The sequence below is a fragment of the Abramis brama genome, assembly GCF_963993115.1.
Source record: "Abramis brama genome assembly, chromosome: 10".
Classification (NCBI taxonomy): domain Eukaryota; kingdom Metazoa; phylum Chordata; class Actinopteri; order Cypriniformes; family Leuciscidae; genus Abramis; species Abramis brama.
Genome location: NC_139972.1, coordinates 27,310,527 through 27,324,412, shown reverse-complemented (window position 1 = coordinate 27,324,412; position 13,886 = coordinate 27,310,527). Strand labels below are relative to the sequence as shown.

Below are 13,886 nucleotides of genomic sequence, written 5' to 3'. Positions count from 1 at the left end.
AATTTTCATATATGTAAAACGCGTTGCAGCAGCAGTCAGCTATGGCGAGACGGCTTGCTCGCTCATTGGCTGCTCTGCGGCAACTGCATAAGCCTATCGAGCGAGGCCTGGGGTGACGTCAGGCCAATGAGGGCGCTTCGCGCCCTCCTCGCCACTTCCCGCCGAGACGGGCGTGGCTTACCTCTATAAAAGGAGCTCGAGAAGGCTGATTCACTTGATTTTGATCGCCGAAGCGAACCAGAGTGAACCATACGCACGGCAGAGAACGCAGTACTCGTTCCCTCTTCTAGAGAGAACCGAGGTTACGTTAGTAACCGAGTACGTTCTCTTACGAGAGTTCTCTTGTACTGCGTTTTTACTAAAACGCTACGGGAACCCCTTGTAAAACGCCGTGCGTGCTGGGATAAAAACACCGATCACCGGAAGCTATTTCAGGCATACAGTGCATAATCACCAGATAGACTCACACAGAGTCAGGGAATAAGGGAGGGGAGCCTTAATTCCCTATACTGTAGCGTCCACAGGCTTAACGCGACCTCACAGGGAGAGTCTAAAGACAAGAGGGGATTCCCTCCGTCCTTATATAGACATGTCCACAGACGCGAATATGACATCACATAGACAGGGTAGGGAGCCTGAACTAATGTGGGAAATGTGGGTCTTACACAGTTCTGCCCAAGATAGTCGGTAGCGCATTGCGCCTGCGATTTCAGAGGTCTAGCTAGACAGCTGAATCGACTACACCGACAAAAGCTTAGCCTGTAAGGCGGGAACCTCTAGGTTATAAAACCTGATAAATGTAGACGGAGAGGCCCAGCCTGCCGCCGTACATATATCCTGTAGGGAAATCCCGCTAGACCAAGCCCACGAGGAGGCAACGCCTCTCGTAGAGTGCGCTCTAACTCCCAATGGGCATTGAATGCCCTTGACAGTATAAGCCAGCGCTATGGCGTCAACTATCCATCTGGATAGACTTTGTTTCGAAACAGCCATTCCTTTGGAACGTCCGCTGAACGAGACAAAGAGCTGCTCTGTCTGTCTGAAGACAGCAGAGCGGGACATATAAGCTCTTAAAGCCCTAACAGGGCAAAGAAAACTCGAGTCCCCCTCCTCACTCGATGCCGGCAGGGCAGACAGGGAAATAACCTGAGCCCGAAAAGGCGTGTTGAGGGATTTCGGCACATAGCCGTGCTTAGGTTTGAGTATGACTTTAGAGTCATTAGGACCAAACTCCAAGCATGCCGGGCTCACGGAGAGCGCGTGCAGATCGCCTATGCGCTTCACTGAAGCGAGAGCCATCAAAAACACTGTTTTGAAAGACAAATGTTTGAGGCTAATAGACTGGATAGGCTCGAAAGGGGCACCTTTCATGGCCGCCAAGACCGTAGAAAGGTCCCACATAGGGACTGAAGGAGGTCTGGGTGGATTCAGTCTCCTAGCTCCCCTGAGGAAGCGGATGACTAAATCGTTCCTTCCCAGTGACTGACCCAGCGTTGAACCGGAGAACGCTGAAATAGCCGCCACATATACTTTGAGCGTGGAAGGGGATCTGCCCTTATCCAACAGCTCTTGTAGGAAGGAGAGAACCTCCGTTACCTCACATTCGAGGGGTGATAGGCTCCGAGCTGTACACCAGCCGGAGAAAACCGACCACTTCGAAGCATAAAGCCGCCGAGTCGACGGTGCTCTAGCCTGAGTGATGGTATTCATGACTCCCTCTGCGAGCCCAACGGATATCCGTTGAGCGCCCACACATGAAGGGACCACAGCTCCGGGTGTGGGTGCCAAATCGAGCCCCCGGCCTGCGAGAGGAGATCTCTCCTCAACGGCACTGGCCATGGAGCGATGTCTGCTAACTGCATCAGGACTGGGAACCATGCTTGGTTCTTCCAGAACGGTGCTACAAGCAGCACTGGGCATTTTGTTTCCCTGACCCGTTCCAACACCTGTGGCAGGAGGGAGACGGGGGGAAAAACGTATAGCGGGCAGCGCGGCCACCTTCGGGACAGCGCGCTGTCGCTCTTTGAAAAGAACGCAGGGCAGTAGGCGTTTTCGTGGGACGCGAATAGGTCCACCTCCGCTCTGCCGAATCTCTCCCACAACAGCCGGACTGTTTGTGGGTGTAGAGACCACTCGCCCGGGGGAATGTTGTTCCTGGACAGTCTGTCTGGGCCCACATTCTGAAGCCCAGGTACATGCACTGCTCTCAGCGAGCGTAAGTTGTGCTGAGCCCATATTAGGAGGCATTTCGCCAACCTGTACAGGGATGTGGATTTCAGACCGCCCTGGCGATTTATGTAGGACACCACAGCCATGATGTCCGAACGGACTATGACGTGTTGGTCCTTGATGTGGGGACAAAAACGCGTCAGCGCGTTGTGCACTGTCAGCATTTCTAAGTTTTTGTGTTGGAGCTTTTCTCGTTCCGACCACAGGCCGAAGAACGGTCTGCCCTCGAGCAGCGCTCCCCATCCCGAGGTGGATGCGTCTGTCGACACCATCCTCACTCCCGAGGAAGTCCCCAGGCTTACACCTGATCGGTACCAGTCGTCCGCCATCCAAGGCACCAGGGCTGTAACACAGTTCTGATCGACCTTGAGGCATAATCGACCGGACACCCGCGCTTTCAACCAGAACTGCAGCGGGCGCATGCGGAGCAAGCCCAGCCAGAGAACTGACGATGCTGAGGCCATAAGACCCAGCATCCTTTGAAACTTCCTGAGCGGGGTGAAAGCGCCGCGGCGGAAAGACTTCGCCGCGCGCTGAATGTGCAGCACGCGCTGTGGCAACAGCCGCGCTGTCATAGACTGCGAGTCCAGAACGATACCCAGAAACGAAATCGTTTGACAGGGGTTCAGTGAACTCTTCGCCCAATTGACCATGATACCAAGATTCTCGAGGTGATCGAGTAAAATGGTTCTGTGCTCCACGAGCTGAGATCGTGATTGGGCTAGGATCAACCAGTCATCCAAATAGTTCAGCACTCGCATGCCTCTGAGTCTGAGAGGAGCGAGCGCTGCGTCCATGCATTTCGTAAATGTACGAGGTGCCAGGGACAAACCGAACGGCAGGACTGTATACTGGTATGTCTGACCCTCGAAGGCGAATCTCAAGTATCGCCTGTGATGTGACGCTATCTGTATTTGAAAATACGCGTCCTTCAGATCTATTGACATAAACCAGTCTCCTCGGCGAACATGCGCGAGGATTTTCCTGGTCGTGAGCATTTTGAAACTGCGTTTCACTAATGCTTTGTTCAGCCGTCTTAGATCCAGTATGGGTCTGATACCATCGTCCTTTTTGGGGACTAGAAAGTATCTGCTGTATAGCCCCCCTTCGCTTTGAGCTTGGGGCACACGCTCTATCGCCCCTTTGCTTATCAGTTTTGATATTTCGGCGCGAAGTAGGTGTGCTACTTCTGAAACCACCGTAGTTGGACGCGCGCTGTGAAGCGGGGAGGGCGTCGACAAAACTGTAGCGAGAAGCCTCTCTTTATAATGCCTAGCACCCAGTCCGAAACCCCTGGAAGCGCTGCCCATGCTTCTGCATGGTTGGCTAAGGGCTGGATGCGAAGCGCGCTCTGTTCGCCGTGCGACAGAGGCGCTTCGGGGCGCAATAACGTAGGCGTTATGCCTGTGGCATTCGAGGCGGGGGGCGCGCTTATTACAGCGGGCAGAGCGCTCGTCCTCGACCTTACTACAGCGCTTGACTGAGTGAGGGAGGGCTGAGCGGGTCCCGCGGGACTCATGTCTGCGAGTAAATGTGGGCGGGAAGCGGGCACATTCACTGCTTTGGGCGCGCTGTCTGACTGAGCAGAGCGAGCGCGCACAGGTCTCGTTTTTACAGAGAGCCTGTGGTCTGTGAGACATAGTGTTTGTGCGGGCACTTTCACTATGTTGGAAGCGCAATCGACCTGAGTCGATTTTATGTGCGCGAGCCCTAAGTGTAGGGCTGTGCTTGTGTGTAGAGATGGGCACTGAGGAGTGGGCATCGACACTACACTTATAGCACCATCGGCCGTGGCCGGGACACCAGAAAATACCGTGAGTAAGTGTGGGCGCGGGAGAGCGGGCACAGTTACTGCAATGAGTGCACTGTCTGTCTGAGCAGAGTGAATGCACACAGGTTTCGTCTTTACAGAAACCACAAGGCATGCAGAACATAGTGTTTGTGGGCACTAGGCAGTGGGCACGCACGTTCACTATGTTGTGTGCGTGATCGACCCGAGTCGAATATATGAGCGCGGGCCCTGTGTGAAGGGCTGTGCTAGTGTGTAGGGATGGGCACTAGCAGTGGGCATATTCTCTACACATATAGCATCATCGGCCGTGGCCGGGACTTCGGTAGAAGTCCGGCCATGTACCACGTGCTCGTGGGCTGCAAAAAACACGTCTGCAGTTGCCTCTCGGGAAACAAACAGAGTGATTGCATTCGGCGGCATAATATTTTCTGTCGGCAGGCCTGGGATTCAAGTGAATCAGCCTTCTCGAGCTCCTTTTATAGAGGTAAGCCACGCCCGTCTCGGCGGGAAGTGGCGAGGAGGGCGCGAAGCGCCCTCATTGGCCTGACGTCACCCCAGGCCTCGCTCGATAGGCTTATGCAGTTGCCGCAGAGCAGCCAATGAGCGAGCAAGCCGTCTCGCCATAGCTGACTGCTGCTGCAACGCGTTTTACATATATGAAAATTAAAGGATAATTTTTTGCTTCAGTGTTTCGTGAAAAGAGACTTTTCCCGTAGCGTTTTAGTAAAAACGCAGTACGAGAGAACTCTCGTAAGAGAACTGGGGGGTTCGGCGAAACTGACAGAACGACAGTTTCTTTCATTTTTCCCCTCCATATAAAGCACTGTGTTTGTGGTCATCCAGTTTGACTACAAACACTGAGGTCATTCAGATTTTCTGTTGCGGTGTTCTCTCTGTATTTTTACGACTCGTTGCAGCCTTTAACCACTGACAACGCACTGGATCCTTCACTGGAAACCGAAAGTAACTCACTCCCGCTATTCACTCTTTGAATTCTTGCACCCGGGAACAATACAAGTCGACACCATTACGACTAAAAGTTTACTAAGAGGTATTTCCTACTATAACAAGACAGTATTTGACTCTAGTAAGTGTATCCCTATAGCAGACTGGTGGAAGTGGCCTTGGATGGCAACATGCCCAGTGCATTATGGCTGTTGAAGTTTTCCTACCTATTTGGCAAAAGGGAAGACTACAGTCCTTTTCCTCTGTTTTCTCTAGTCAGGTAGCACAGATTTAAACATTTTCCCCGCCTTTCTACTGCATAGGCAGCCACGTTCTACTGAAAGCCCATTTTGCCAGTGGTTAAGAAACCCTTTAAAAACAAAGAAATTTTTTCCATTTTAGTTTTATATTTTCACTGAGACTGAGTGCAAGTTGATTAGTAAGGATTTTATGCTGTTGTGCAATGCATGTGCCTGCATTTGCATATGTGTGTGTGTTTGGGTGTGTGTTAACCTGTGCCTGGGGGCCACTCTACATAATGACTGAGCAACAGGCCCCAGCTGTTCACATCTGTCTCTCCAGCTCTCTATGAAGCACCTACCCCATGCCTCCTTCCACTTATAAAGCACGTCACACTGTGTGTGTCGTTGTACGCGTGCATGTAGATCTGTGTGTGTTGAAGGCCGCGGCCTTGATAGACGCACAAACTGTTATAAGAACACTACAACCAGGGTGTTAGAGTTCAGCTTAAATCTATGATCCCGCTCTTGTGACATTACTTTACTTTACTTCTTACTCTTTACACATTTAGATTCAATGCACTTCTCAAATCTCCGAGATACAGTGAAAACTCTTTTATGTGAGACCTTGTAGGAATAAATGTCTTTTATGAAAGATAAAAGTTAATAGATCTAGAGAATAAATTAAATTTTTCTATGTAGTTGTTGTGAGGATTTGATCATCGAACAAAACAAATGGCCTTGATAACCTTACCTTGTAAGACCAACCTTCTCTTGGTTATCTCTTCTCTTGATAACCTTTGCGTTGTTTAAATAGCAAATGCATTTGCGCCCATTTGTGCGCCCATGGGCGTGCTGGTCTGAAAACGAGGTGTGTTCAGGCACATTGTTGGTGCGTAGGCATTTTGAGGTAACTGAAATAGACTGCGCCATTGACCAACAAAAACCTGGTCTTAAGTCAATGGCGCAATATTTTTTTTTTTGTTATTTAAAGAGTGCGTTAGTAATATGCGCCTATATGCGGGTCCACAACTCGTGTACACTCTGCTCATTACACACACAGGGATGCGCAACAGCACACAAACATGCCAAATATTAAAAATAAAGGATTACAGTGTAAAAGATTATTATTGTGTACATAAAGATATGGTGGAATCCGGCTTGTCCCGTAGATGGTCTGCTTGCGCCCTTTAAGCTCGCTCACGAGCAGATCCGTTTCCTCTCTGGAGAAGCGTTACGCTTGCAAATTCCGCCATGTAAATAGCAACCCGCCATGGCGTGAGCGCAACTGGCTTTTAAAGGGAATGGGAGATGAGACTCTGATTGGTTTATTGCACGTTACGCTCAAAACACACCCATTACTCATTAAGAGAATAGTGACAACCCTTTTAGAGCATGCGCCGGGCGCGTCAACCATTTTTCCCATCATTAAACTAGCAAAAGTGGATTCGGATATGCCCTAAGTGTACTTACGCCATGCTCCAGGAGCAAGGAAACAGGAACTTGGGAATCACAATATTTGTAGGTAATATTTGCAGGTAAGGAATACAGGTAAGTAATCCATAGTCCAAGTTGAGACCAGACAAATGACAGAGTGCAGGGAGTGTGTTTACTGTAAATGCAGGAGTGTTTGAGTGTGGTGATTGATAACAGGTGGCTGTGATTAGAAGTGACTGGGATCCGAGTGAGGTGCTGGAACGCATAGGATTGTGGGATATAACAGGCACTGAAGGATACATGTATATATAACTTAGAGAAACTTATAGTTATTATGAGATATACAGTTTCTTTATATAACCACTATAATGCATACGTATGCAAGCTTTAAAAATCCATTGTGTAGAAAAACAGCGTCCCTGAATGCCCGCAAATGCTAAATTCTGCAGTAGATGATGAGACGAGCCATGGCTATTGACCCTTGTCCTGTGTTTATAAGTACAGATTTTCCTAAAGAAGAAAAATCTTTATCCATTGTCTAGAATCACTCAAAATTCCAACTGCTTTTTCTTGGTGGCGTCACCAGTGAGTAAATCCATGTCTCGGGTTTCCATTAGGTGGCATATAATAATAACAAAAAAATAGAAAAACTGTAGAGGGGTGGAAAAAAAACAACGATTTTCAACAGACAATCAAATATTCAGTTGTGGAAAATGAATTCTGTGTAAAATCTGTTGCTGTGCGCAGTGAGAGAACCAAGGGCCCCTAAGGAGTGTTCAGTATATAAAATAAAGTGAATAGACTGTGCAGTATTTATTATGCATGAGCATAAATGTTACAAAACTGGTCGCTGTGGAAACTGCAGCGTTCACTTCAGTGTCGACAAGGGTACCAGGGTCCCTCAACATACAAACAGAGTGAAAAAGAACAAGAAATGAATTAGAAAAGGAAAAAATGGCACTGTTGTTCTAGATGTAGTCCATTTGAAAGGCTGTGTCCTGTGGTAGCACCCTTCTGTAGTTTAAAGCTCATTAAATGCTCGCTAATGGCCGAATATGATGAGGTGAAAGGACAGATGCAGTGCCACTTTACAAGTGTTCCTCTGCTTTTTTACAGTCAGCAGTTTGCTCATCTCATTTCCATTTACTCATCCTCCCTCGTATCACTCCTCCAATGCTGTCAGGTTGTTAAGAAACCGTCAGGACGAGGGGAATGTGTGTAGGGGAGCCCCACTGGCATTTCTTCACCAGAGCTGGTGAACGTCTTCAGAGAAGAACCTCCACATGAGCCGAGACAAAGGCGAGCGGTAAAGCTCAACAGGTAAGCTGCGTTCTCTCATATGCAAGTGTTTTATCATGCTCAAAGACACCTTTTTTATACGGTTCCTCTTTTCCCCATCTCTCTTTTGGCTTTAAGACAAGGAAGAGTGAGGAGATGGAGGCTTGAAAGAAGGCCGTTGTCTCACTCTCTCTCCCTTGTCAGTTTTAAGTTGACTTCTGTGTCAAGGGGATGTATGAGGGAGAGACGGAGAAGTGTTTCTGTGTGGAAGCTGCGATACTAAGTTGAAACGGTATGACAAAGAGTCAAAACAAAGAGCATTTTAATAGCGCTGCTGCCTCAGGAAGTTAAAAGTGGGTGAAATCCATTAGTGGCCTTAAAATTCTTCCCTTTTACCATAATAATCCCGGAATCTGTTGATGACTTCCTGTCTGAGTATTTTTGTGTTAATTGCAGTGTTCATATTTGTCACCAAGATTTTAAGATGGCATTTTCAACAGATAGGAATTAGATAGAATAGAAATTAAACGATAGGTGAATCTACTGTAATGAAGTTAATTCCTTTAATAATTAATATTTTTACAGTATTACAAATCTTATTTAATTAATTCAACTAATTCAATGGATTTCTATTTCAAATTAAAAAATTGTGTTGTAAATGTTTTAAATTTTTAGTGTAAGTTGTACTTTCTATTCAATAAAGAATCCGGGTAAAAATTACATTTCCACAAAAATACTAAGCAGCACAACTTTTTTTCAGCATTGATCATATGTTTCTTGAGCAGCAAATCATCATATTAGAATGATTTCAGAATGTGACACTAAAGACTGAAGTAATGGTAAAAGTTTGAGTAATGGTAAAAAATCATCACAGGAATAAATTACATTTTAAAATACATTTAAATAGAAAACAATTGTTTTAAATCGTTATGATATTTCACAATATTACTGTTTTTGCTGTATTATTGATCGAATAAATGCCACCTGAGTGAGTTTAAGAAACTTCTTTCAAAAACATTAAATATTCTTACGACCCCAATTTTAACCGTAGTGTGCATGTGTCTATAAGTATAACTGAGCTCTACCAACCCAGGAGATGGTGGTTATGAAACTGGTTTTAAAATTTGCAAAAAACATCTGCATGTCCCAGTCGGAGAGCAGAGAGTTGATCTCATTTTCTGCACATTGGGATATTTCATGCTGTTTTTGCATAAAATAGGTACAGGCTTGAGTGTAGGGTTGTTTGATGATGTAATAAGAAAAGGAAAAAAAAAAAAACACAAAATGTACCTGAAAGGGTCACTGTCTGTGATGCCTCTCCGGCCCAGCCAGAAACCCTGCCGGGTTTGTACCCACAGGGAATCGAATTTCATATCTTTTAACTTTCACTCTTCTGAAGACACAAGGAGACTGACAAGGACATATATGAGATGTAAACAAATTGCAACACAAGCATCACTTGTCACTGAGTGCAATGACATCCACGACAGCATGCAGGAATCATATTGATATGCCGATGGAGCAGCCTGTATGTGCACAGATTAGCTGTTCAATCTAACAAGAGAAAAGGTCATTCTTATTCTGAGAGACATTATTGTGTCAATATTACATATAGGACAAAAACATGATACTAAAAGACTATATATATATATATATATATATATATATATATATATATATATATATATATATACATATATATTAAAATGAGTTAACGACTTATTATATTGTGTATACGATTTACTTAAAATTTTCCGAATGTGCTGACGTATTAGTAAGTCCAAGTACAACTCTGTGCCATGGGAATTTTCCTAGTCCCCCACCTTCCCCAGCACCACCTGCCTAGATTTTCTAGGGGGTTCTCACTACTTTCCTCACAGCAGCTCTCATATCCTACTCACTGTATTTATGTGCATGTTTCGGCAGAAGCCTTCACTCATACCAGTAGGATAGCAGATCTAGTCTGCCAAGACAAGGCCTTTGTACATTCCATTCTTATCAATAAAATCCCTTTTAGTTCTGTTCCGAGAGTTGTCATGATTATATATATATGCCTTTAATTTTAGTCCATTTTGTTTTTCAGGTCTTTTCAAAGTCATACCTGAAAATTATCTTGATTAATTGTAAATTAAACCCAAGCTCTGTTGTTTTTTTGTTTTTTTTGTTTTTTTACATTTCCTTGTCTGATCAGGTAAATGTAATACCAGTGTTGCAGTACCACAACTTGACAAGACATGAAAACATTAAAAAAACCGAACATTAATTAATTTCCTTTTCCTGTGCCATGTTGATTTTTTTTTTCCTGCAATTAAGGTACTTGTTTGTCTTTGGAGACGAAGGAAAAGGGAGGTTAGACAGGCCTGAAAAACATCTCATTAAAGACCTGGACAGGAACCACTGAGTCATTCAAAAGAGCTCCAGACTCCAGTTATAACTCTGAACCTTTATCGCATCTCCCTGACAGACTTCCGACACCTCCCTCAGACGCACAAAAATAAGGTTTGTGTCAAAAAGAAAAGAAGAGAGAAGTTAATTTTCCGAACGAGCAGTGACTAGCACAGCAGTGAAAGTCAGTACAAAAACTGTGAGTTTCTCTTTTGATTATTCCTCGGCACACTCAGGGAACATTAGAATAAGAAAGAAAAAGGCATTAGCAACACATCCATGGGTGTCACTAGACTCTTGTTACTAGGCCATGAGCCCAAATAAAGTAATCATAATCATACACATAGTTTCTGTGGAACCAAAGTTTTTATTCAGAGATCACGTTGTGTATAGGCAACTTACAGAGGCTGTAGAAAGACTGACAAGTGGCTAGTGGTTAATGTAAATGAGTAGCTATTTGATATTATAAATTATTGAATAAGGTCATGAATATCTTGTTTCTTGCCCTATGAATTTGATATCTGGGTTTTCATTGGTTAGCTCTGGTCACACCCACCAAATACTCCAGTTAAATTTGATGTTAAGCTTAGGAGCTTAAGAGGTCAAAGGTTACTTAATACACTGTGAAGAAATGTAGAAAGATGTGATTATACTGACCTACAGTAGTCTAGCCATTTGGGGCATTCTACAAAAGATGTGTTCATCATATAGAAGTTCTTGTACATGTTTTGTTTTCATTCTTTCTCTCTATATACATATTCTCTCTACCATTCAAAAGTTTGGGGTCGGTAATATTTATGTTTTTGAAATAAATCTACAGTATTATGCTCACCAGGACTGAATTTATTTGATCAAGAATATTGTAAAAACAGTGATATTGTGAAATATTGTAATTTATTTATAATCTTATTATTGTGATGAAACCATTATAATATATGCTCAAAAAACATTTCTTATTATTATAATGATGAAAACCATTGTTCTGCTTAATATTTTTATGGAACACATTTCTTTTCATGATTCTTTGCTAATGACTTGCTTGACTAAAACGTTTATTATGTAATGTAACATTACAAAAGTGTTTACTATCACATTTTTATCCATTTAATGCATTAATTAAAATCTTACCCAGATAGCAAATTGGTATTGGGCCGAATCTGGTTGAATTTCGGCTGTGAGTTTGGCCCACATACCACATGGAGTTATGGCCCGAGATTGGCCCAAAAGCTGCTTGCCGAAAGTAAACCAGATCCATGCCGGAAGCAGACCAAAACTCACTCACAACTTCTTCTATGTCCCCAGAGATCAGCCATAACTGGCCCACAACAGTGCCAGATTCCCCAGATGTCAGCCAGAAAAGAGCCAAACTGCCACCACCTTTACTGACCCCAAACTGAACGGTATTATATTTTTGATTTTACTTAAAAATATCTAAAAATGTGAGTTATGAAATATTCCCTAAAGCTGTCATAATAGCATAATCATTCTTTCAAGAAGTGAAATTTGTCTGCTCTTTTTCTTCACTATGTTTTGTTTGCAAAAGGGGATGCATTGAAATATCAAACTGTTATGATTTTGAATGCAGACATTTCCGCATCAAAGCATCTTGTAGTTCTGCAAACTTGAGCATTGAATTAAACTACAAAAGTAACAGTTACCTTTCTGAAGGCATAAATATATTCCAACATAAACTGAAATAATCAGGCTTGAGATGACACAATGCAATCTTACAAAAATGTACTTACCTGGAAAAGACCCATTCGTAGTACTGTATAGTATAGTTTAGTACAGTCTTTTTACAGGGTCGCTGGCAGCCAGTTCCCCAGTACTGATGAAAGGCTAAAAACGTCCCTGGGCGCATGTGACGAAAGAAGACAGACAGAGAAAATGAAGGGATATGTTTAAAGAATGTCTAAATACAGCTTGCGTACTCTTCGGTTGAAAGCCCTCCATCCATTCACGATTGCGAAGAGGGAGATTGCAGTCGGCACATTCACATTTTGGCGTCTGGGACTGTTTGCGGGCACAGAGGATAATTGAGTGTGAGTTAATTCCTATCAAAGCCCATTGGACTGCAACTAATGGACCGAGGGAGATGCCTCAAGGAGCCAGCGCTTTCAATTTCTTTTGTTTATTTAGATGGGAAAATGTTTAGTTTTTAATTAAGTAAATCACTATTATTTGTTCCAGTGTGGTTGGTAATTTGAAGAGATTGCAACCTGACTTGAAATGCAAGCGCTATTGGCTTTGAGAGAGAGAGATAGGGGGTACTGGAGGAGGCTAAAGCGTGTCGTAATGGCCGTGAACCCGAGAGAGCTCTTTCAGTTGCAGTATAGAAACACTCCCTGGGCTTCACTTTGAAGTGTTCCTAAGGTTCTCTCTGAAAACTTGAACTTATTCAAAGGGAGCGCTTCAATGGAGAGTGAAGGTAAAAAAGAGAGGAAAAAAAATCAAGGAGTCATTGTAATGTCCTAGACCTTCTTAAGTGCAGTAACTGTGTATGTGTGTGCTGTCTTATTTTTACAGATTTATTTTGTTGGTGAGTGATCGGAGGAGATGGACTTCTTGTATTCACTCGTACTGTCAAGTGCCTGGGTTTTTCACCTTATGGATTTCAAAGGTACATTTTGTAACAGAAAGTTTACTAACAGCTATCTTATTTGCATTTACCTGATGACACTAATGGAAGCTTGTTTCCAACACTGAATAAAAAATAAAAAAAGGTTCTGACTTTTTTTCTAGCAATTGCAAGTTTATATCTCAAAATTCTGAGAAAAAAAACAGAATTGCAAGATAAAATGTCACAGTTATCTTTTATTTTATTTTTTATTCCATGACGTTTATTTAATCTAAACTTTGTAATGAAACCTACAAGTCATTATACCAAATACCTTGTTCCATAGCTTTGCAGTTAACAACATAGAATAAATATAGTCCTTTATCAAAGCATAAGTGTATGTGTCCAAAGGTACAAATACAAAAAAGTTTGGCAAAATTGGGAGAAGCAAATTTAAACCGCTTTTCCATTGACATTGTATTAGCCTTAAACTAAACTACACTTTCAAAAATGTTCCATGGTATAGGCCTTTATCACAACACAATAGAATGCCGGAAGTAGCCGCGAAGCAGTGTACAGCGTCTTCCGGTTATTGCATTCACCATGGCTTCATGTTAATTATCACTGGACTACTTCGCTCTCGCGTCTCCCAAAAGTTTAATTTTTTTTTTGTTTTCTTGATTCCATTTGAATGGTTTAATTAAATTGTTATAACCAATTGTTTAAAATGTAATGATTTAAGCAAAAATTTCTTCAAAGGTTAACCAAACTTTTATTTTGACGGGTTGCCGTGTAGACCTTCTCTCTGTGTTTTATGATGATAGTTTCTCTCAAATGAAGCTAAAAAATGCTGCTGAAGTGACTCTCAGAGCGGCTGTGTTGATGAAGTGCATTAATGTTAATAAGTAAGGCTGAAAAAAATCGCGAGCGTCATGCGTGCCTCAGTGTGTGTGTGTGTGGTAAATGAAACGCGTCGGTGCCATTCATTCACAGAGACACGCAGAACATGCACGATTCCTATTTA

General features: G+C 43.4%; 1 protein-coding gene across 4 annotated transcripts in view; it reads left to right on the top strand.

The window, feature by feature from the left end:
* Positions 1-7,825: 7,825 nt before the first annotated feature.
* The window catches only part of nphs1 (NPHS1 adhesion molecule, nephrin), a 102,103-nt gene continuing 96,042 nt past the window's right edge, over positions 7,826-13,886 (top strand). For 2 of the 4 annotated variants that reach the window (XM_084127192.1, XM_084127195.1), the window contains exons 1-4: positions 7,826-7,962; positions 10,234-10,419; positions 11,608-11,705; positions 12,832-12,925. In XM_084127192.1, coding sequence (XP_083983318.1) covers positions 12,862-12,925 — 64 coding nt within the window. In that variant the 5' untranslated portion in view covers positions 7,826-7,962; positions 10,234-10,419; positions 11,608-11,705; positions 12,832-12,861. Of the gene's footprint in view, positions 7,963-10,233; positions 10,505-11,607; positions 11,706-12,831; positions 12,926-13,886 lie in introns of all 4 variants that reach the window. The other 2 variants (XM_084127193.1, XM_084127194.1) reach the window with 2 other exon arrangements.